This window comes from Capra hircus, chromosome 15 (genome assembly GCF_001704415.2).
Source record: "Capra hircus breed San Clemente chromosome 15, ASM170441v1, whole genome shotgun sequence".
Classification (NCBI taxonomy): Eukaryota; Metazoa; Chordata; class Mammalia; order Artiodactyla; family Bovidae; genus Capra; species Capra hircus.
Genome location: NC_030822.1, coordinates 840,181 through 863,273, shown reverse-complemented (window position 1 = coordinate 863,273; position 23,093 = coordinate 840,181). Strand labels below are relative to the sequence as shown.

At 42.1% G+C, this 23,093-nt stretch overlaps 3 protein-coding genes across 3 annotated transcripts; all 3 read left to right on the top strand.

Moving 5' to 3' along the window:
- LOC102169036 (olfactory receptor 4D6) lies at positions 1,169 to 2,113 on the top strand. Its single transcript, XM_005690330.2, has one exon. It carries the CDS (start codon positions 1,169 to 1,171, stop codon positions 2,111 to 2,113), a length of 945 nt encoding a protein of 314 aa, XP_005690387.1.
- LOC102174413 (olfactory receptor 4D11-like) lies at positions 8,398 to 9,333 on the top strand. The gene has a single exon (XM_018058862.1). The coding sequence runs from the start codon at positions 8,398 to 8,400 to the stop codon at positions 9,331 to 9,333; it is 936 nt and encodes a 311-aa protein (XP_017914351.1).
- LOC102174680 (olfactory receptor 4D11-like) lies at positions 21,777 to 22,754 on the top strand. Its single transcript, XM_005690350.2, has one exon. The coding sequence runs from the start codon at positions 21,777 to 21,779 to the stop codon at positions 22,752 to 22,754; it is 978 nt and encodes a 325-aa protein (XP_005690407.2).

Here is a 23,093-nt window from a genome sequence, read left to right as displayed (position 1 = left end):
GCACCTTCTTCAGACACTGGAATTTAACAGATGAGATACAGTTTAGAATCTGTTTATCTTGCTTTCACAGCTGGAGTTTTTGTTTTAGATCTTAACTTGAAGAATAAGAGTATCAAAGCTTGAAGTATAAGACTATCAAAACAGTACCTCCATACGTGTGTGTGCATATATGTGCGTGCATGTGCGTGCGTGCTCAGCCAGGTTCCTCTGTCCATGGGGTTTCCCAGGGACGAATGCTGGAGTGAGTTGCTATTTCCTCCTCCAGGGGATTGAACCCATGTCTCCTGCATCGTAGGCAGATTCTCCATCACCTGAGTCATCAGGGAAGCCTCATTCTGCGTGTGGCCAGCACACAATTCATTCTCCCTTTGAGAGTGTAAGAGATACAACAGGTTTTGATACCAGTGAAATGGACTGGGTATCTGCTTCTGGACTGCCACAGTTTCAAGCTTCCAGAAGGCACAGACTCGGGAGCCTGTGTCCTTCAGCGTAGGCAGCTGCCCCTTGGGCCCCTACACTGTTTCTTTACAATATCTTCATCATCATTTAAAATTAGAAAATTAGCTTATCATTTGACCCAGTATGTCTACGTCTGGCTTTTCATAGGCACACACAAATGGATTTACAAAATGTCGAGAGCAGCATTATTTGAAAACAGTAATTGGGGCCCAACCAAGCCAACTAAGGGCTTGGTGCGTGGTAAAGAATCTGCCTGCAAAGCAAGAGAGACAGGAGACGTGGGTTTGATCCCTGGATTGGGAAGATCCCCTGGAGAAGGAACGGCAACCTTCTCCAGGATTCTTGCCTGGAAAATTCCATGACAGGAGTCTGGCTACCGTCCGTGGGGCCCAAAAGAATCAGACATGACTTAGTGCCTACGCCACAGCGGTAGAGCGCAGGGAACTCTGCTCAATGTCAGGTGGCAGCCTGGATGGGAGGGCACTCGGTGTACATACAGGGCTGAGCTCCTTTGCTGTTCACCTGAAACTATCACAACATCATTAATCCGCTACACTCCACTACAAAATAAAAAGTTTAAAAATAAGACAAAGCAGAAAAAAAAAAAAAACAATATGTGATCAATGCCGTTGCTGCCTTAGAGCACCATGCTGCTCACATGCTGGCGTGTCTTTTCCAAAGGGAGGCCTGGGGGAGCGTGCTCTCCATCATGGGCCAGAGCAACCACACCAACGTGAGGGAATTTGTCTTCCTGGAACTCACTCGCTTCCGGGAACTGGAGCTGTTCCTGTTTGTCATCTTCCTAGCTGTATACGTCACAACCGTGCTGGGCAATGCCCTCATCATGGTGACCATCACCTGGGAGTCCCACCTGCACACCCCCATGTACTTTCTCCTGCGGAACAAGTCAATCCTGGACATCGTCTTTTCATCCGTCACCGTTCCCAAGTTCCTGGTGGATCTCTTGTCAGAGAGGAAAGCCATCTCCTACAATGGGTGCATGACACAGATCTTTTTCTTCCACTTTGCTGGAGGGGCGGATATTTTTTTCCTCTCTGTGATGGCCTGGGACAGATATCTTGCAATCTCCAAGCCCCTGCATTACGTGGCCATCATGAGGAGAGAGGTGTGGGTGGGCTTGGTGGTGGCTTCCTGGGTGGGTGGCGCTTTGCACTCCACCGTCCAGATTATTCTGATGCTTCCGCTCCCTTTCTGTGGCCCCAGCACCCTGGACGCCTTCTACTGCGACGTGCCCCAGGTGGTTAGACTGGCTTGCACCGACACCTTTGCTCTGGAGCTCCTCCTGATCTCTAACAATGGGCTGGTGACCCTGCTGTGGTTCCTCCTGCTCCTGGGGTCCTACACCGTCACCCTGGTCATGCTGCGATCTCACGCCGGGGAGGGCCGGAGCAAAGCTCTCTCCACCTGCACCTCCCACGTCCTGGTGGTGACTCTTCACTTCGTGCCCTGTGTTTACGTCTACTGCCGGCCCTTCACCACACTGCCCATGGACACAGCTGTGTCCATCAATAACACGGTCATCACTCCCATGCTGAACCCCGTGATCTACACCCTGAGAAACCAGGAGATGAAGGCAGCCATGAAGAGACTGCAGAGGAGGCTTGGGCCTTTTAAGAGCAATAAACTCGGATGAGCCGTCAGACTGAGACCGGAAATCTAATGTGAGCCTAGTTTGAGGTTTGCTCAAACTACTAGCCGAGGAATCAGAGACAGCCAGCTCTTTGTCCACTGTCATTTCTGCATAGCCCCACAGCCACTAAGCTCTATTAGACAGAGAGACTCTAAGAACAAAAGGGAAAGATGAGATTGAACATCAGCTCTCGGGCCAGGGATATATGTGGAATAAAGCTGAAATCAATAACCTAAGTGCTATCTTTCCTCACTTTTTACCATTTGTGATATGGAAATAACACTCTCTACTTACAAGGTGGTTGTGAGGATGAAACATGGCCAATGTGGAGAGGATTATGGTTGTAAAGGCTCACACGCCTCCTGGCATTAGCCAGGCACACAAGCTACGTTCCCCGCGATCTCCGTCTCTGCTGCTAAATACGCCCGTGCTGCATGTGTGCGCACTAGGTCACTTCAGTCGCGTCCGACTCTCTGAGACCCTGTGGACCGACGGCCGCCAGGCTCCTCCGTCCATGGGATTCTCCAGGCAAGAATCCTGGAGTGGGTTGCTGTGCCCTCCTCTAGGGGAATATTCCCAACCCAGGGATTGAACTCGCGTCTCTTATGTCTCCAGATGTGCACATATATATATAGAATGTGGGGGCTTCCCAGGCGGTACTAGTGGTAAAGAACCCACCTGCCAATGCAGGAGACACAAGAGAGGGGGGTTCGATTCCTGGGTCTGGAAGATCCCCTGGAGGAGGGCATGGCAACCCACTCCAGTGTTCTTGCCTGGAGAATCCCATGGACAGAGGAGCCTGGTGGGCTACAGTCCACAGGGTCACAAAGAGCTGGGCACAACTGAAGTGACTTAGCACACACTTAGAATGTGGATGCATTTATTTCACATATTTTCTCTCTAATGACTGCTATTTCCAGTTGATTATTAAAATAATCACTTTTTGATTTAATATTGTGAGTACAGAATCTTCAATATATTTCACCGATTAGTGAAAAGAGAAGAAATATATTTTGAGTTTGATGTATGCATGAACAAATCTAGAAATAGACCAAATATTCCCTGTCCTCTGGTTCTTTCTACTTTCTTTACACTGAAATTAATCTCAAAAGGACTTGAATAGTTTGGGGATATATCTGCACAAAATTCACATTTATTTTATGTTATCCTGAACTTCCTTCTTCCTTCCATCCCCACTTTCCATTTCACCCCCAGAGCTTTCAGAGCTGGAGCAAAGCTGTAGTTTTCATCTACATATGCACAGACAATTTAGGACAAATCTGTGTGGTACCAAAAAAAAATTACCTAAGAAGTAATTTTTGACTCACTCAAGGCCCATTTTGTGAACCAGGAAAGGAAAATATATGTATAACATATTGCATACAGAGCCATTTAAGAATAGCCACTGGGTCTGTGCTATAAACCACCTCTCTCCCAAGAATAGGATTACAAGAAAGTAGATATATAAGGAGACAATAAATCTGCTTTCTGTTTCTATGCTCACATCAAATTCTACCCTTCTGCCTCCAATAGTCATTCAAAAATAGACCAATAAGTTCTTTTGTACCCACAAACTATGGACACCAAGGGGGGAAGGGGAGGTGGGATAAATTGAGATCGGGACTGCCATATATACTTTGTATAAAATAGAATAACTAATGAGAAGTTAACTAATGAGAACCTACTGTACAGCACAAGGAACTCTACTCAGTGTGGTAACAAAAAGGAGATATATATATATATAGTCTGCAGGTCAGGAAGCAGCAGCTAGAACTGGACATGGAACGACAGACTGGTTCCAAATAGGAAAAGGAGTACGTCAAGGCTGGATATTGTCACCCTGCTTATTTAACTTATATGCAGAATACATCATGAGAAATGCTGGGCTGGAAGAAGCACAAATTGGAATCAAGATTGCCTGCAGAAATATCAATAACCTCAGATATGCAGATGACACCACCCTTATGGCAAAAAGTGAAGAGGAACTAAAGAGCCTCTTGATGAAAGTGAAAGAGGAGAGTGAAAAAGTTGGCTTAAAGCTCAACATTCAGAAAACTAAGATCATGGCATCTGGTCCCATCACTTCATGGGAAATAGATGGGGAAACACTGGAAACAGTGCCAGACTTTATGTTTTTGGGGCTCCAAAATCACTGCAGATGGTGACTGCAGCCATGAAATTAAAAGATGCTTACTCCTTGGAAGAAAAGTTATGACCAACCTAGACAGCATATCGAAAAACAGAGACATTACTTTGCCAACAAAGGTCCATCTAGTCAAGGCTATGTTTTTTCCAGTGGTCATGTATAGATGTGAGAGTCGGACTGTGAAGAAAGCTGAGAGCCTAAGAATTGATGCATTTGAACTGTGGTGTTGGAGAAGACTCTTGAGAGTCCCTTGGACTGCAAGGAGATCCAACCAGTCCTTTCTGAAGGAGATCAGCCCTGGGTGTTCTTTGGAAGGAATGATGCTGAAGCTGAAACTCCAGTACTTTGGCCACCTCATGCGAAGAGTTGACTCATTGGAAAAGACTCTGATGCTGGGACGGATTGGGGGCAGGAGGAGAAGGGGACGACCGAGAATGAGATAGCTGGATGGCATCATGGACTCGATGGACGTGAGTCTGAGTGAAATCCAGGAGTTGGTGATGGACAGGGAGGCCTGGCAAACTGTGATTCATGGGGTCGCAAAGAGTCAGACACGACTGAGCGACTGAACTGAACTGAAATGAACTGAACTGAACTGATATATATATATACACATGTGGCTGATTCACTTTGCTCTACAGCAGAAACTAACACAGCATTGTAAAGCAACTAAACACCAATTTAAAAAAAATAGGCCAAGAGAAATAACGAAGCTGAGGAAATTGCAACACACAGCAGTTTTTTGCAGATGCTTATGATCAGTTAATATTCAGCTAAAAAGGTCCTCGTAAGTGACCACACGTCTGTGATTTTCTCTGAGTCTTACAATCAGAGACATTAGGCCGGGAATCCTAATCATACTGCCAGTGCTTCTCAAGCTTTCTGAAATTACTGCCCCTTAAAAGAGCTTTTTCAGATATTTTCCTAACTACTCTCCCTCAAGAAAATTTAATACCAAAGATACACCATACCTCTTTTTGTCTTCTGAGGTTGTCTGAAGAAGCACACCTCATTAAAACATCCAAGACTTTTCTGGCTCACAAGAACCAATTTTTGCCCCATGGGCGTCATACCCACATTGAGAATGAATGACCATACGACGTTAGCTGCTCAGTCGCCCAGTCATGTCCAACTCTTTGTGACCCCATGGACCGCAGCACGCCAGGCCTCCCTGTCCATCACCAACTCCCGGAGTCTACTCAAACTTGTGTTCATGGAGTCGGTGATGCCATCCAACCATCTCATCCTCTGTCATCCCCTTCTCCTCCCACTTTCAATCTTTCCAGCATCAGGGTCTTTTCTGATGAATCAGCTCTTCACATCAGGTGGCCAAAGCACTGACATTAGACCTTAATATAAGTGTTTCCCGAAAACTTGGAGACTCACACAATATTAATGTGTGTAGAGTTATGTTGTCTGGGGTCTTGCAAGAATTTGGAAGGCATAGAAATTGGGCATTTTCATGTGTGTGTGGACTTGTGTGCAGTAGTGAGTTGGGAGCTGTATAATAAAGCCCACTGGAGCTCCAACACTAGCAGAAGAAGGTCCTTTCTGTCTCCACGCTCACACCCAATAAAATCCCCTTTACTATTCTCAAATCAGGCCTGGTCCTGAGGGACTAGTGAGCATACCAGGGGCACTCTGGGAGAAGAGCCGTGACGATGTGATTCCCTGAGCTGCCTTTTCCAACATGAAAGCTGAAGAGAACAGGTTGACGTCCAGAATAACTAACCTTCAGAAGAACTTCACCTTCTAACGTGCTATTTCCCCAGCAGCACAGACACTGAGACCCAGCCGCCCAGTCTCAGAATGTGTGGATTCCTGCCTGGATGCTGAAGGATTTAGGTAAGGACGTTGAGCCGTCAGAGTGTGACGCACTGTGGGTTACACATAAATGGTATGAGCATGAAAAATAGACCTCGTATATCACGTGCTGCAAAAAGAGCAGAAAACTTTAGGGGCCATAAAAAGTGATATTAAATATTGGGAAAGCAGGAATCTCTTCCTACGAAGTTACAGAGATGGAGGCAGCATGGTTAGCGAGAAAGCAGTTTGTATCTGATGGGATGACTGACTTGCATAAGGGGAGTAGAGCTTTTTCCAGCTCAGGGTTTGTCCACAGGGATCCATATGGATCACAGAGTCCACAAGATGCGTGCTTCCTTTAAAAAGGTGATCTTAACCCCAGATTCTCTTAAAAAACTATGGCGGTGTCAAAGGCAGCCTCATATCTGTACATTTCCTGTGACTCAACGGTTCTCTTTTGTCTTTGCTCCAGAGGCAGCTTTATTTCCAAACCTGATGACACTAAAGCCTCTGTCTGCTTGTTTAAGTCACACAAGTTCATTGGAACAATAATAAGCAAGTTGGTTCAAAGAGAAGCTGTTCTATTGAATAGCATTTTGCTGAGTGACTAGCGCACGCACACACACCTCTCATAAGTAACCCTTCAGGGAAGGTGCTGTTTGTTTGGGTTGGCAGGGGCGGTGGGGTGGGCGAAACAAGTGGATGGAACGTCCTGGGTGCTTTACAGAGACTGCTACAGTTTATCCCTTGTGCTGCCCGCTGAAGTAAGTGTTCTGCTTCCCTGTTTACGAGGGGAAGACCAAAGGAAAGTAGAGGACTTGCTCCGAGTGTCAAAGGAGGAAGTGGTGGGATTCCAGTGCTGGTGCTCCCCCAGAGCTCTTAAGCCTGTCTCACACTGCATCGCACTGGATGGTGCATAACATTGCATCGTTCTAGACTGCTCTTACATTTCAGAACTGAGGATCAGAGGCACAGAGAGGCAGCAGAACTTTCTCAAGGTCACAGAGCTATTTTTTGGCCTGGAGCACAAAACAAATCTCTCTATCCCTAAGGCCAAGTCAAAGACATTAACAAAGGGTTTCTTATGTTTGTCTAGATCCTTTTTGCTCATTCACACACAATCCGATGCCAAGGCTTGTAAATCAGGATGTGCACTTACCAGCGAAGTTTATTCATTAATTTTTAAAAAAAACAAAGTACTGAGCACCTAACATGTGCCCCAGACTAAGGAAAGCTTGGATGGCATTCAGTTCAGTTCAGTTCAGTTCAGTCGCTCAGTCGTGTCCGACTCTCTCGACCCCATGAATCGCAGCACGCCAGGCCTCCCTGTCCGTCACCAACTCCCGGAGTTCACTCAGACTCGCATCCATCGAGTCGGTGGTGCCATCCAGCCATCTCATCCTCTGTTGTCCCCTTCTCCTCCTGCCCCCAGTCCCTCCCAGCATCAGAGTCTTTTCCAGTGAGTCAGCTCTTCGCATGAGGTGGATGGCGTTAGGACAAATGAAATACTGAGCAGACAGGATGGGCTTGAGATGTAACAGGAAATACACGGAACTGAGGAGAGACAGAAGAAATTAGATGGAATAACCCGCTATAGGCGCCAGAAAGGAAGTCAGTGCAGGGAGTTACGTCATAAAAGGATGTCAGGAAAACGCTCACCGAGGAGGAGACTCGGGACCTGAATGCTGAAAGATCGGTTCGGTTCAGTCGCTCAGTCACGCCCAACTCTTTGCGATCCCATGGACTGCAGCGTGCCAGGCTTCCCTGTCCATCACCAGCTCCCGGAGTCTGAAAGATCACTGCTCATCAGTGAGAAGATCATGAGAGTGGGAGGGCACGGTAGGTGGGGAGAACAAGGGGAACACAGATCTGAAACTGTGGGCCTTCCCTTCTAGTAACACCAGTCCTTCGAAATCATCTCTGACGTCACCTCCTCCAGGAAATCTCCCCTAACACACTGAAAGCCACACTCGGTGCTGCAGACTGCAGGATACACATTTCCTTTGCCCACGAGGGCGTGAATTTCCCTGGAAGTACATAAACTATTTGTTAATTTCTAAACAGCTCATCTTTTTCCTGTGCTCAGTGTTCTTAGAAGACTTTGGGTTTGAGTTTATATTCCAAAATGTGGCAAAAAGCATGCGTCATGCAGTTCTTTTACTTTTTCTCAAGTACCTGTCCTCTGAGATTTGGAAATATTTGCCTCGTTCTCTTGTTCTCTTTCCCTAAGACCACAGGGCCCTTACCTCCATGGAATTCTCCAGGCAAGAATACTGGAGTGGGTTGCCATTCTCCTCTCCATCAAAGCTGCACCCAGAGGAATAAATGTCATCCAATGGCCTTGAAAAATCACACCAGGGTGTCGGAATTTATCTTTTGTGGACTTCCCCAATCTCAAGAGCTGAGTGTGCTCCTGTTTTTCCTTTTATCTGTGGTTTATGTAGCAACTGTGTTAGCAAATGTTGCCATCATGGTCACTGTGAGCTGTGAGTCTCGCCTCCAGACCCCCATGTACTTCCTGCTCCGCAACCTCTCGGTCCTGGACATCTGCTTCTCCTCCATCACCGCCCCCAAGGTCCTGGCGGACCTCCTTTCGGAGAGAAAGGCCATCTCCTTCCGTGGCTGCCTCACACAGATGTTTTTCTTCCACCTCCTCGGGGGCGCAGACATCTTCTCCCTCTCGGTCATGGCCTTTGACCGCTACGTGGCCATCTCCAAGCCCCTGCACTACGTGACCGTCATGAGCCGGGGGCGGTGCACTGCCCTCATCGTGGCCTCCTGGGCGGGGGGCTTCGTCCACTCCATCGTGCAGATCTCCCTGCTGCTCCCCCTCCCCTTCTGCGGACCCAACGTCGTGGACGGTTTCTACTGCGACGTCCCCCAGGTCCTCACACTCGCCTGCACGGACACCTTTGCCCTTGAGCTCCTGATGATTTCTAACAACGGCCTGGTCACCACCCTGTGGTTCATCCTGCTTCTTGTGTCCTACACAGTCATCCTGACGATGCTGAGGTCCCACTCCGGGGAGGGCAGGAGGAAAGCCATCTCCACCTGCACCGCCCACATCACGGTGGTCACCCTTCACTTCGTGCCCTGCATCTACGTCTACGCCCGGCCCTTCTCCGCCCTCCCCACGGACAGAGCTGTCTCCCTCACCTTCACTGTCATCATTCCTGTCCTGAACCCCCTGATCTACACCCTGAGGAACCAGGAGATGAAGGCAGCCATGCGGAGGCTGAGGAGACAATTCGTGCTTTCTGAAAGGGGATAGTCTCCTCATAGATTGTGGATTGAGATGTGAGTATATAATTGAAATATTTTCTTAAAATATTAGCTGTCATATTCAGGGGCTCAACTGTACATAGACAATTAACTAGACCAGGATGGCACAGGCACAAAGGACCGGCGACCTGGAACACCTGTATCGGAAAGGAACACCAGCAGGAAGTTTCGGGAAAGAACCTAGTTCTTGAAGAGTAACTGACAACAAGCCAGGCACAGATGCAGACTGTGCTAGAAATGGGTGTCCAGACAAAGGGTGAAGGACAGCACTCTGACATCCAGACAGGCAGTAGGCCACCAGGGCCTCTGTCTCAGCAAAGCAGGGATACAGCTTCTGGGTCCCAGTGCAACAAGAGTTACCCTGTGACTATTTCCTAAGCATATGCTTGGTGCCAAACTCTGTCCAGGGACATTCATTTCTGTTCTGTCAGCAAATTGGGGCCTGCTCTTTCAGTGAGCTCATCTATGAAATACACTGGCACAGCCCCCACAACCATGTTACATGTAAAGCGTTTTAGTTTTGAAGGATCTGCATTGCCTGCCAGTCTCTGTGACTCTGTCAGACTTAGACGTGACCTGGGACTCATACCATCTGATTTGGTAAAGTGGCCACATGTAAGTACAGCCAATGGGACTGCCTGCCCTACCACCCACAACACGGCCTCAGGCAGAAGCTAGTTTGGCTGAAAAGAGAAAAATGTATATCCAAGCCAATAAATGCTTTTACTTTTCCTGTGTCTACCTGTTTACCATTTCCCTTATTGCGATGTTTTAAAAATTCCATGAAACTTCCAATTAGTACATCAAATTCTCCTTTACATTCTCAGGGTCTAAATTAGTGTCTGACCCATAAAAGCTTTAAATAAGTGTTTCAAATACTTGGAAAGGGATGAAATGAATGTATGTAAGAATATGAGACCAAATCCTACTTAGTCTTGGTTTTTTACTATTTAAAGATGACATTACTTCTTCAGGGACTTCCCCGGTGGTCCAGTGGTTAAGCATCCTCACTTCCACCGCACAGATTTGATAGGGGGCAGAGGTGTGATCCCTGGATGGGAATATGATCCCACATGCCATACGATGCAGCCAAAAATAAATAAATAAATAAAGTAAAGTGACTTTACTTCTTGAACAGATGCTCCTTCATGGAAGTCAAAGGAAAGGAAATGATTGAATCAGAGTGTACTATGATCTTCACTGTAAGCTTTATGCAAGACCACATCCCTTTGCTTTAATATTACTAGGGCCAGGTAGGTTTTCCAGTTTCTAGTTTCTTAAAGTCTAGAAGGATAACACAGTGCATGTATTGTAGATTTCACTGTTTCTCCTATGTCATACCAAGTGAATTGTTTCTATTTCATGAAATGAGGCACCGATGGAACTTCAGGCATTTTCTATAGCAGCTATACTCACCGCATTTTGACTGAAAATGTCATCCACAGTAAAATACATTTGCACTCTAATAACAGCTAGGGAGTAAAAAAGGAGAGCTGCCAAATTACACATACTCACCGATTTAAGATGCATCTCAATTTCACGGACATTCAAATGTGAAGGAAGAAAAGATTCATCTTTTAAACTCAATATTCAAAAATACAAAATAATCAGTCCCTGTCTCATGCACGCACATACGTACACACATACACTTTCCCAAAGAGAGACAGACAGAAAGCAAACAAGTTTTATTTTGCCAATCCTATGTTTTAAGAGCACAAAAAACTGCCATTAATTCAGTATTTCAAAACAGACTGTTTCTAACCAAATTCTGACCACCTATAACACCTTTATTATTGTGGGCATTCTGTTATATATTATTTATATTTGTTTCTTAGTATTAAAATAAATTTTGAAACTCTAGTGTTTCCTCACTTTAGGGACCAAAGATACTGCTACTACAGTTCCATACTGTGGAAGTAAGGAAAGTCTTTCTTACCTTATGGAAACCTGGTAAGATATTCCATTCTAGGACAGATCCTGTTATTCCCCAAAGACCCAGGCACATTCGAGTGTTACACTGCTTTGGCGGAACAAATAAATACATGCTATGAACTTGTAGCCTACTAAAGAAAAGAAGACTCAAAGCATTGAAAATTTACAGGATGGAAGAGACCATATAATTTCCATAGAAAATATAGTTAATAAAAGTTGGCTAAAAGAGAAAACACCTTAGCAAATCAATAATTATAGATGAACCAAAAAAATTGCCAAAGACAGATCCTTTGAAAAAATTTTAGATCCAAATAACTTTGTGGATGATTTCCAATAAATATTCAAGGATCCAGTAATTCCAATTTTCTTTTAATTTTTAGAGCACTTCTTAATACATTCCATAAGGATACCATAACCCTATTGACAAACTATATAATAGCATCTAATTGATCTAATAATATCATATATCTAATGTAGGTAAACATACCAATCACATCTTTAGAAAGAGATGTAAAATTCTTGTAAAATACTAGCAAGTTCCACAGCAATGCATTATGTAATAACAACAAGGTCAAGAAGAATTTATTCCAGTTTCAAAAAGAAATATTAATATAATTCACTGCAATTATAGACTAAAATATGAAAAGGTGCAATTATTTCAGTGGCTCAGAAAATATTCATCATAAATCAGCCCACATCACTGGAAAGCAAAACATACTTAAGAAGCCAGGAATTGAAAAAAAGAAAGCAACCACCTCAATAAAGAATATTAACAGGAACTATATAGCAAGTCAGAGAAGGCAATGGCACCCCACTCCAGTACTCTTGCCTGGAAAATCCCACGGACGGAGGAGCCTGGTGGGCTGCAGTCCATGGAGTCGCTAAGGGTCAGGCACGACTGAGCAACTTCACTTTCCCTTTTCACTTTCATGCATTGGAGAAGGAAATGGCAACCCACTCCAGTGTTCTTACCTGGAGAATCCAAGGGACGGGGGAGCCTGGTGGGCTGCCGTCTGTGGGGTCGCACAGAGTCGGACACGACTGAAGTGACTTAGCAGCAGCAGCAGCAGCATATAGCAAGTATTATGTGTGTGCTCACTCTTTGGGGTCCCACAGACTGTAGCCCACCAGGCTCCTTGGAACTGTCCTTGAAATTTCTAGGCAAGTGGGTTAGCCAGTCCCATCTCCAGGGGATCTTCCCCACCCTGGAATCAAACCCAGGTCTTCTGCATTGCAAGTTAGATTCTTTACCATCTGAGCCACCAAAACTGTTAACTGACAAAAAGCCTGAAGGAGGGAAACTACCAGATTAATATTATCTGGATTTATGAAATATTATTAAAAGATCCAACCCCATGGATTCAGTAACCTCTTTTTTTTTTCTTTTGAAGGCTTATTGAAAATATTAACTATTTGGCTACCTGATTTTAAAAACAAATCTAATATAAAGGCTAGTCCACAGGCAAGGTGGGTCTTCTTATAATCCTGCCAGCAGCTCTGGAGCACCAGTACAAGCCCTGGTAGCTGTTGTGACCTTTCATTAAGAGGCCTCATGTTCTGAACACAGGGATGCTTTAGTTCAGATAGACATTAAGATTTAGTTCTGAAATCTGAGGACACAATCCACAAGATAAAATCATAGTATTTTCTCCTATTACAAAGATCCAGTACGGTAACTTTTCCATATTAAACTACCTTTCCAGACAGGCAGAAATTATGCTTGCAGAAACACAGAACAAAATTGCTCAGAACGTTTAAAACTCATATTTGAAAAGCAGTTCACAATATTACATCTAAATTGCACAGAAGACCCCAGTGATCACTAGCAAATCTATCAGTCCAGTTTTTCCAACCCAAGCAGCTCCAAATATTATACTTAATGACTAAATATTAAAACAGTTTTTAATACTGTCCTTAATAGAGGATAATACCTGCTATCATCACTAATATTAATTATTACACTTCAATTCATTTACAACTCAAAAACACAAGAAAAATGACAAAGCATAAAAATGTGGGAAATTGAGGGGGGAGTCATTATTCTCAGATATTAAGATGCTACACCACAAGTTCTGTAAGGAATTCACTGAAATATTATTGAAAATAACAAAAGCAACACAAATAACAAAATAACAAAAATAACACATAAAATCAAATTACATGCACCATTGTTTTCCAATACACCATCAATATGCATAGACAAAAAGTAATTAGAGCTATTTTAGGCAAAATGGAAGCGTACATATCATGAAACAAAGTCCTGATCTAAACATGCACACTCATCGTTTCTTGCAAACATCCACTCACGTGCATATCAGAGTTCACAAGAAGAGAAGGGAAAAGCTTAGGACAAAAAAATAAATATAAAGCAGAAAACCAAAGAATTGAATACTCCTCCACCAGTGGAAGGGTAAGCTGGATAAAAAATCATCCCACCAGCAGAGATTACAGTGAAACTTGTTTGCCTCAACCTGAACTTCGTGTGGAAAAAGAATCATTTCTGAGACTTCAAAACCCTGACACAAGTCTCAGATTGAAGTTTGCACTGCCTATGAAATAGGAAACACCAAAAGGAAGAATTAACAGCAATGCAGGGTTAATAATGCTTTGTGATGCCTGAAAGAAACAAATATTTCCCTTATCTGAAGGAATGCACACTAAACCTAAGACTTTGAAGATTTCCACATAAATAGCTTGAGCACAAATTCATAGAACAAAATTTTAAATGCATGCAGAAACAAGTCATTATTAGAAAGAATCAAAAGACATAACCAAGGACTTCCCTGGTGGTCCAGTGGTTCAGAATGTATCTTTCAATGCAGGGGAAAAGGGTTCAATCCCTGGTCAGGGAACCAAGATCCCACATGCCACAGGGCAGTTGAGCCTGTGAGCAGAAAATAGTCAGCAGGCCACAACAAAGACCAACACAGTCAAATAAATAAAACAACCAAAGCACAATGTGACCCTCAAGGTCCTTGAACACGGAAGTAACCAGATATAGAACACAAAGTAAATTCAAAGCTAAAAACAAAAATTAAAGTTTTTAATGAGCAAGAAAAAAGATAATAAAAGAGAAAAGTAAATTTGTAAACAGAATAAAATAAAACTTCTAGAAATGAAAGCTGAATATGACCTGAATAACTCCCTGAAATGGGACACATATGAGATAGAATACACAAGAAGGATGGTTAAGATACGTAGGAAAGAAGATGAACAAATCTAATAAATAACATATCTGACATGAGTTCCAGAATGAAAAAGATAATATGAATGAAAAAATAATAGGAAGGGTCACTATTTTATGGGATCAGTTCAGTTCAGTCGCTCAGTCGTGTCCGACTCTTTGCGACCCCATGAATCGCAGCACGCCAGGCCTCCCTGTCCATCACCAACTCCCGGAGTTCACTCAGACTCACGTCCATCGAGTCCGTGATGCCATCCAGCCATCTCATCCTCGGTTGTCCCCTTCTCCTCCTGCCCCCAATCCCTCCCAGCATCAGAGTCTTTTCCAATGAGTCAACTCTTAGCATGAGGTGACCAAAGTACTGGAGTTTCAGCTTTAGCGTCATTCCTTCCAAAGAAATCCCAGGGTTGATCTCCTTCAGAATGGACTGGTTGGATCTCCTTGCAGTCCAAGGGACTCTCAAGAGTCTTCTCCAACATCACAGTTCAAAAGCATCAATACTTCGGCGCTCAGCCCTCTTCACAGTCCAACTCTCACATCCATACATGACCACAGGAAAAACCATAGCTTGACTAGACGGACCTTTGTTGGCAAAGTAATGTCTCTGCTTTTGAATATGCTATCTAGGTTGGTCATAACTTTTCTTCCAAGGAGTAAGTGTCTTTTAATTTCATGGCTGCAGTCACCATCTGCAGTGATTTTGGAGCCCCAAAAAATAAAGTCTGACACTGTTTCCACTGTTTCCCCATCTATTTCCCATGAAGTGATGGGACCAGATGCCATGATCTTCATTTTCTGAATGTTGAGCTTTAAGCCCCAACTTTTTCACTCTCCTCTTTCACTTTCATCAAGAGGCTTTTTAGCTCCTCTTCACTTTCTGCCATAAGGGTGGTGTCATCTGCATATCTGAGGTGATTGATATTTCTCCTGGCAATCTTGATTCCAGCTTGTGTTTCTTCCAGTCCAGCATTTCTCATGATGTACTCTGCATAGAAGTTAAATAAGCAGGGTGACAATATACAGCCTCGACGTACTCCTTTTCCTATTTGGAACCAGTCTGTTGTTCCATGTCCAGTTCTAACTGTTGCTTCCTGACCTGCATACAGATTTCTCAAGAGGCAGGTCAGGTGGTTTGGTATTCCCATCTCTTTCATAATTTTCCATAGTTTATTGTGATCCACACAGTCAAAGGTTTTGGCATAGTCAATAAAGCAGAAATAGATGTTTTTCTGGAACTCTCTTGCTTTTTCCATGATCCAGCGGATGTTGGCAATTTGATCTCTGGTTCCTCTGCCTTTTCTAAAACCAGCTTGAACATCAGGGAGTTCACGGTTCGTGTATTGCTGAAGCCTGGCTTGGAGAATTTTGAGCATTACTTTACTAGCATGTGAGATGAGTGCAATTATGTGGTAGTTTGAGCATTCTTTGGCATTGCCTTTCTTTGGGATTGGAACAAAAACTGACCTTTTCCAGTCCTGTGGCCACTGCTGAGTTTTCCAAATTTGCTGGCATACTGAGTGCATATAACAGGGAAATTTTCACGACTGATGAAAAATACCAATTCTCAGATTCATAACATATTATCCTAGAATACTTGAGGAATAGAGTCACATATAGTCACAAAACTGTAAATCACAAAAGTCAAAACGAGCATCACTTCTATACACTAACAACAATCTATCAGAAAAATTAAGAAACCAACTGAATTTACAGCTGCATCAAAAGAGTAAAATACTTAGGAATAAATTTAACCAGAGAGGTGAAATATCTGTTCACTGAAAACTATAAAATACTGATTAAAGAAATTGAATAAAATACCAATAATTGGAAAGATAATCCATGCTAATGGACTGGGAGAATCCATATTACAAAATATACATTCTACTCAAAGATAGCTACAGATTCCATGTAATCCCCATCAAAATTCCAAAAGCAATTTTCACAAAAATAGAAGAGCAATCCTTAAATTTGTGTGCTACCACAAGGACTCCATAGTCAAAGCAATCCTGAGAAAGAAAAAAGCTGAGGCTTCTCACCTATCATTTGAAACTATACTATAAAGCTATAGTAATCAAAACAGCATAATACTAGCATAAAAATAGACATAGAGACCAATGGAACAGAATCAAGAACCCAGAAATAAAGCCATACAATTGCAATCATTTAATTTATGGGGCTGGGGGTGGGGGAAGCCAAGAATATCCAATGGGAAAAGGATACTCAGTTCAATCAGTGTTGCTGGGAAAGCTGGATAACCACATGCATAATATCAAAATTGGACCCGTATCTTACATCACTCACAAAAATTCACTTGCATGGATTAAATATTGCATGGATTAAATATCAGGTCTAAGCACAAGACTTGATACCACAAAACTCCTAGAAGGAAAATGGAGGGAAAGCTCCTTGACTTTGGTCTTGGCAATGATTTTTTGACTCTGACACCAAAAGCACAAGTAACAAAGCAAAAATTAACAAATGAGGCTGCGTCACATTAAAAGCTTTTCAACCTAATGTCCATCAACAGATGAACAAGTAAAGAAGATGTCATGCATATATGTGATGAATATTAATTAGCTATTAAAAAGAATGAAATAATGCCATTTGCAGCAACATAGATAAACCTGGAGATTATCATACTAAGTGAAGTAAATCAGATAAAGACAAATATCATATGATATCACTGATACATAGAATCTTTAAAAAAATTATACAAATGAACTTATTTACAAAACAAAATCAGATTCACAGATTTAGAGAATAAACATATGATTACTAGCTGGGGAAGAGTCCAGAGACAGGACAGATTTGGAATTTGGGATTGACATGTACACGGTGCTATAATTACAATAAAATGCATTTCCATGGGGGAAAAAACTAAAAAGTATCTGCAAAACAAAATACGTAATCAACAAATGAAAAAAAAAACCTAAAGAATGGGAGAAGATATTTATAAATCGTATATCAGGTAAGGGGTTAACATACAAAATGTATAAAGATCTCATACAACTTGATAGCAGGAAAAAAATTTTCAGTTTTAAAACAGGCAAAGGAACTGAATAGATCTTTTTCCAAACAAGACATACAAATATCAACAGGTATATGACAAGGTGCTCAACATCACAAAACATCAGGGAAATGCAAATCAAACTCACAATGAGATATTACTCAACATCTGGAGTAGCTTGCCATTTCCTTCTCCAAGGGATCTTCCCAATCACGGGGTCAAACCCAGGTCTCTGGGTTACAGGCAGATTCTTTACCACTGAGCCACCAGGGAGCCCCTCTATTAGAATAGCTATAGTCAAAAAGACATGAGGTAAGTGTCAGCAAGGACATGGAGAAGAGGAAACCCTTGTACACTCTTGGTGGGAATATAAATCGGTACAGCCACTTTGAAAACCAATATAGAGGTTTTTCAAGAAATTGAAAGTAGAACTACAAATGATCTAGCAATTCCACCTCTGGGTATATATCCAAAGAAAATGAAATCAGCCTCTAGAAGAAGTATAAGAACTGCCACGGTCATTGTAGCTTATTCATAATACCCAAGATATAAAGACAGTCTAAGTGTCCCTCGGTGAATGAATGGATAAAGATGTGGATAAATATGTATAATATGTATAATATAAAAATACAAATATATAATAAATATACATTTAAATATATATTTATAATTATATTATTAAAGATATATTATTATATATTATACTTATATTATAATTAAATATATTATATATAATTACTAATATATATACTATACTATTATACTATATACTATTATATACTAATATATATACTATTATACTATATACTATTATACTATTATATACTAGTAGTATATAATATATACTATACTAATATAATATACTATATATTATGTTATAATAATATATAGTATATAATATAGTATAATCATATAATAGTATATACTATTATATAAGGTATAATATAGTATAATAGTATAATTATACTATATTATACCTTATAATACCTTATTATATATTATAATATATTATCATATATTACAATATATATTATACATAATCATATATTATTATATATTATATGTAATAGTATATGATTAAGATCATATAATTATAATATAATATATATTTAATGTATATATATGAAGTTTTTTATATTTATATAGGTATATACATATTATATGTAATATATGTATATAATATGTGTATTGTGTATAATATGTATATTATATTATATATAAACATATATGTATATATGTATGTAATATATATTATATTATATGTATATATATGTATACATATATACATTATATGTATACATATATTATATATTTTTTATATGTATAAATAATACATATATATTATTATTATTATTTACTGACTGAGCCACCAGGGCATAAGTCAATTATATTTCTACAAAGTGGGGAAAATACTCATCTCAAACACACAAGTATACATATAGTTTTTATCATATAGACTAGTTTAATATACTAAAACAAAATTGAAAGCAGGTATATTGAAACCCATCAGCATTCTGGAAGCAAGCACGTTCTATATGAAATGAAATTGTTTAATAAATTGGATTGTTATTAAACTACCATAATTGTGTGGACGACTTTGCAATGTCCTTATCTTGCTGTGTGGAAATGGAGAGTTCTTGTGGGTGCACTGTTGGAAACCAAGAGCGCCGTGTGGTCCCCAAACATCACCTCAGTCACGTTTCTCTCTGTGAGGAGACCCATGAGACTACGAGCACCCTGCGTAGATGAACAGCAAAGGATCTGAGGTCCAGTTTTCTTTCTCTGGCTTTCGGCAATGGAATTAAATCTCACTTTCTATGGTGTCCTCTGAGCCTAACACCCCAGCAATTGGACCTTTAAGCCTGTCATGTGTTAAGAAACTTCTGACTGAGCTGTGGACAAAGGCATAGATTTCACCTACTGCCTCTGAATAATCTGGACACCAATTAAAATGTGTCCATGCGTATGTGTGTGTGTTTGTGTGTGTACCCTGGCGATTTTTAATAGCTCCCACTGAGAATTCATCACCAAGAGCACGCTCAGGCACTTGATTCCCTTCCTTGTCCAATAATATTCCCTTTCCAGTTCTTATATGAGGCCAGGCGTTAAGGGAGTTGTGCATAAGACACGGTGAAAGAGCCTTGAAGATGTGAATCTTTGAATCTGCCCTTTCTCTCCTGAAAGGGGAGAAAAGACACTAAGATATTTAGTCTCCAAAGGGCTTTACCTTCAGAAACAAAACTTTCAGGAATTAATGTCACCAGCATTTTGTTCTGCGCTTGACCCAATGGCATACACTTCAGACTTGGAGTTTCAGGATCAAAGGAATTAGGTAAAAACATTTAACTTCTAGCTAAGGTTAAAGATTATGCATAGAGAAATTGAGATGTCATTACTGACTTTGTAAAAATAGTTCGATGTTAATACTTCTCCGTTCTATGAAATATCTCAGTGCTAAGATGGTCTTCTCAGTGACAAAGATGGCAAAGGTGGGTGTTAACCACCAGAAAGAAGGGTGTTATGTTAAGAGGAATACAGAAATGTGATCCATTCAGTGTGATTTTCAGAGCCCCATTCTGCCAGCACCTTATCTTCAACAGACTTTATCAAACACTTTTGTTATACAAAATTAGTATGTGTATATATATATGTGTGTGTGTGTGTTTAATATATATCATTCTAATGATACCAGTGTCTCTCCCCACTGTGATCCCCTGCTCTTTATCCTTGACTCACAGAAGGAAAGAGGCAATGGGGAGCTTGCCTGATTCAGTCTGGACCATGTCTCAGAACTGGGCCACTGTCCTTATTATCTCCCTCAGATTCAAACAAGAATCACATCAGTTATACAAGATGAATATGTTCCGGAGATTTGCTGTGCACGACTGTGGCCACAGTTAACAATAACTAAGTCTGCATTTGAAACTTTTGATAAGAAGGTAGCTCTCATGTTTGTGTTTTGACCACAATAAGAAATATTAAAACATCCGTTGAGGTTTGGATTTACACATTGTTTCAGCCTGGAGTACTGCAGTTCACGCGGTCACAAAGAGTCGGACACAACTGAGCAACTGAACATCGCTTCAGTCTGTTCTCTGACAGCGAATATAAAATATTTTAAAACAATTATTAAGTGAATTGTCTCACCAGTATAATCACAGTGACAAGTTACCTACACAAAGTAATACACTGTAGTTTTAAGAAATTCTGTATAAAACGGCCTAGTCAAAGGAAACCGACCCATACACAGCAACACTGTAATCAGAAACAGGCGATGTCTCTTGTTTTAGCAAGTCAACAATATTTAGGGAATTCCCTGGTGACAGATGGTAAAGTATCTGCCTGCAACGCGGGAGACCTGGGTTCAATCCCTGGGTCAGGAAGACCCCCTGGAGGAGGGCATGGCACCCCACTCCAGTATTCTTGCCTGGGGAATCCTCATGGACAGAGGAGCCTGGTGGGCTACAGTCCATGGGGTCGCAAAGAGTCAGTCACTACTGAGTTACTAAGCACAACAGAACATTTACTAAAAACATGTTAAACTTGTAGACTATCGGTTCACAATGCCTGGAACTGTGTCTTCTCTTTTAATACAAAGATATGGTTTGAATATGAAAAATGCTTCAGACAGCTCCTGACACCAGTGGAGAATGAATTTATGATTGCCAGCGGGGAAGAAGGGCAGGAAGAGATAGCTGGGGAGTTTGCGATGGACATGTACACTCTGCTGTATTTGAAATGGGTAACCAACAAAGCCCTACTGTACAGCACAGGAACTGAGTCACCTGGCACCCTAGACGGGAGGTGCGTTTAGGGGAGAGTGGAAACGTGTGTGTGCATGGGGAAGTTCTTTTGCTGTCTGCCTGAAATGACCACGATGTTGTTAACTGGCTATATGCCAATATAAAATAAAAGGCTTTCTAAAAAGCAAAAACATGATACAAATAAAAAAGAGAACATCTAATGAAAAATTAATTGGTGTGAAATTTAAAATGATAACAATATTTTAAAACAAAAGCATATTAAATAAAATTGGGTGTAAATTAAAAGTCCCTACTTAACACAAATGCTTTTTCTTTTCAAAAACAGTTTTATGGGAAAACAATTAACTGAATGATTTCTCATATGATAATTTGATTGAATCACCAAACGGATTGCAATCTTAAAAATTTGGACGATTAGACACGTTGCAAACACTGCAGCCACCTTAGGAATACCTGAATTGCATTCACAGAAGAAAACAAAATGAATACCTGAGCACTGCCATAGGAAGTAGACTTCAGAATACAGACAAAAAGAGGATGCGTCCATGGAGCTGGGAAACGGCACACGGGTGGAAGAATTTATTTTCCTCGGCCTGACCCAGAATCAAGAACTGAGCGTGGTCCTGTTTCTCTTCCTCCTTTTCGTGTACGTCACCACTCTGCTGGGAAACCTCCTCATCATGGTCGTGGTGACCTGGGACTCTCGCCTTCACACCCCCATGTACTTTTTGCTCCGGAATTTATCTGTTGCTGACATCTGCTTTTCCTCCATCACAGCCCCCAAGGTCCTGGTGGACCTTCTGGCCCAGAAAAAGGCCATCTCCTTCAATGGCTGCTTCACCCAGATGTTTTTCTTTCATCTTATTGGAGGGGTGGATGTATTTTCTTTGTCACTGATGGCGCTGGATCGGTATGTGGCCATCTCCAAGCCCCTGCACTACGTGACCATCATGAGCCGGGGGCGGTGCACTGCCCTCATCGTGGCCTCCTGGGCGGGGGGCTTCGTCCACTCCATCGTGCAGATCTCCCTGCTGCTCCCCCTCCCCTTCTGCGGACCCAACATCGTGGATGGTTTCTACTGCGACGTCCCCCAGGTGCTCACACTCGCCTGCACGGACACCTCCTCTCTGGAGCTCCTGATGATTTCCAACAGCGGACTGCTGACCACCCTGTGGTTCGTCTTCCTCCTTGTATCATACATGGTCATATTATTACTAATAAGGTCTCAGGCCGGGGAGGGCAGGGGGAAAGCCATCTCCACCTGCACTGCCCACATCACAGTGGTCACCCTTCACTTCGTGCCGTGTATCTATGTCTACGCCCGGCCCTTCTCCGCCCTCCCCATGGACAGAGCTGTCTCCATCAACCTCACTGTCATCATTCCTGTCCTGAACCCCCTGATCTACACCCTGAGGAACCAGGAGATGAAGGCAGCCATGAAAAGACTAAGGAAAAGATTCACGCTGTTTGAAAAGGGACAGTCTCCTTCTAGGCAGTGGGCCAAGATGCAAGTACACAGCTGAAGTATGTGTTTATTTTTTTTTTTATTTTAATTTTTTATTTTTTTTTTAAATTTTAAAATCTTTAATTCTTACATGCGTTCCCAAACATGAACCCCCCTCCCACCTCCCTCCCCACAACATCTCTCTGGGTCATCCCCATGCACCAGCCCCAAGCAAGCTGCACCCTATGTCAGACATGGACTGGCTGTCATGTAAGAATTGAATCGCCAGTCCATGTATGTGTTTAAATATTAGCTGTCATATTCACTTTCCTGCATTGGAGAAGGAAACAGCAACCCGCTCCAGTGTTCTTACCTGGAGAATCCCAGGGATGGGGGAGCCTGGTGGGCTGCCGTCTGT

Excerpts from the sequence above, each read along its gene's own strand:
- LOC102169036 (XM_005690330.2), top strand. The coding sequence starts at position 1,169 with ATGGGCCAGAGCAACCACACCAACGTGAGGGAATTTGTCTTCCTGGAA.
- LOC102174413 (XM_018058862.1), top strand. The coding sequence starts at position 8,398 with ATGGCCTTGAAAAATCACACCAGGGTGTCGGAATTTATCTTTTGTGGA.
- LOC102174680 (XM_005690350.2), top strand. The coding sequence starts at position 21,777 with ATGGAGCTGGGAAACGGCACACGGGTGGAAGAATTTATTTTCCTCGGC.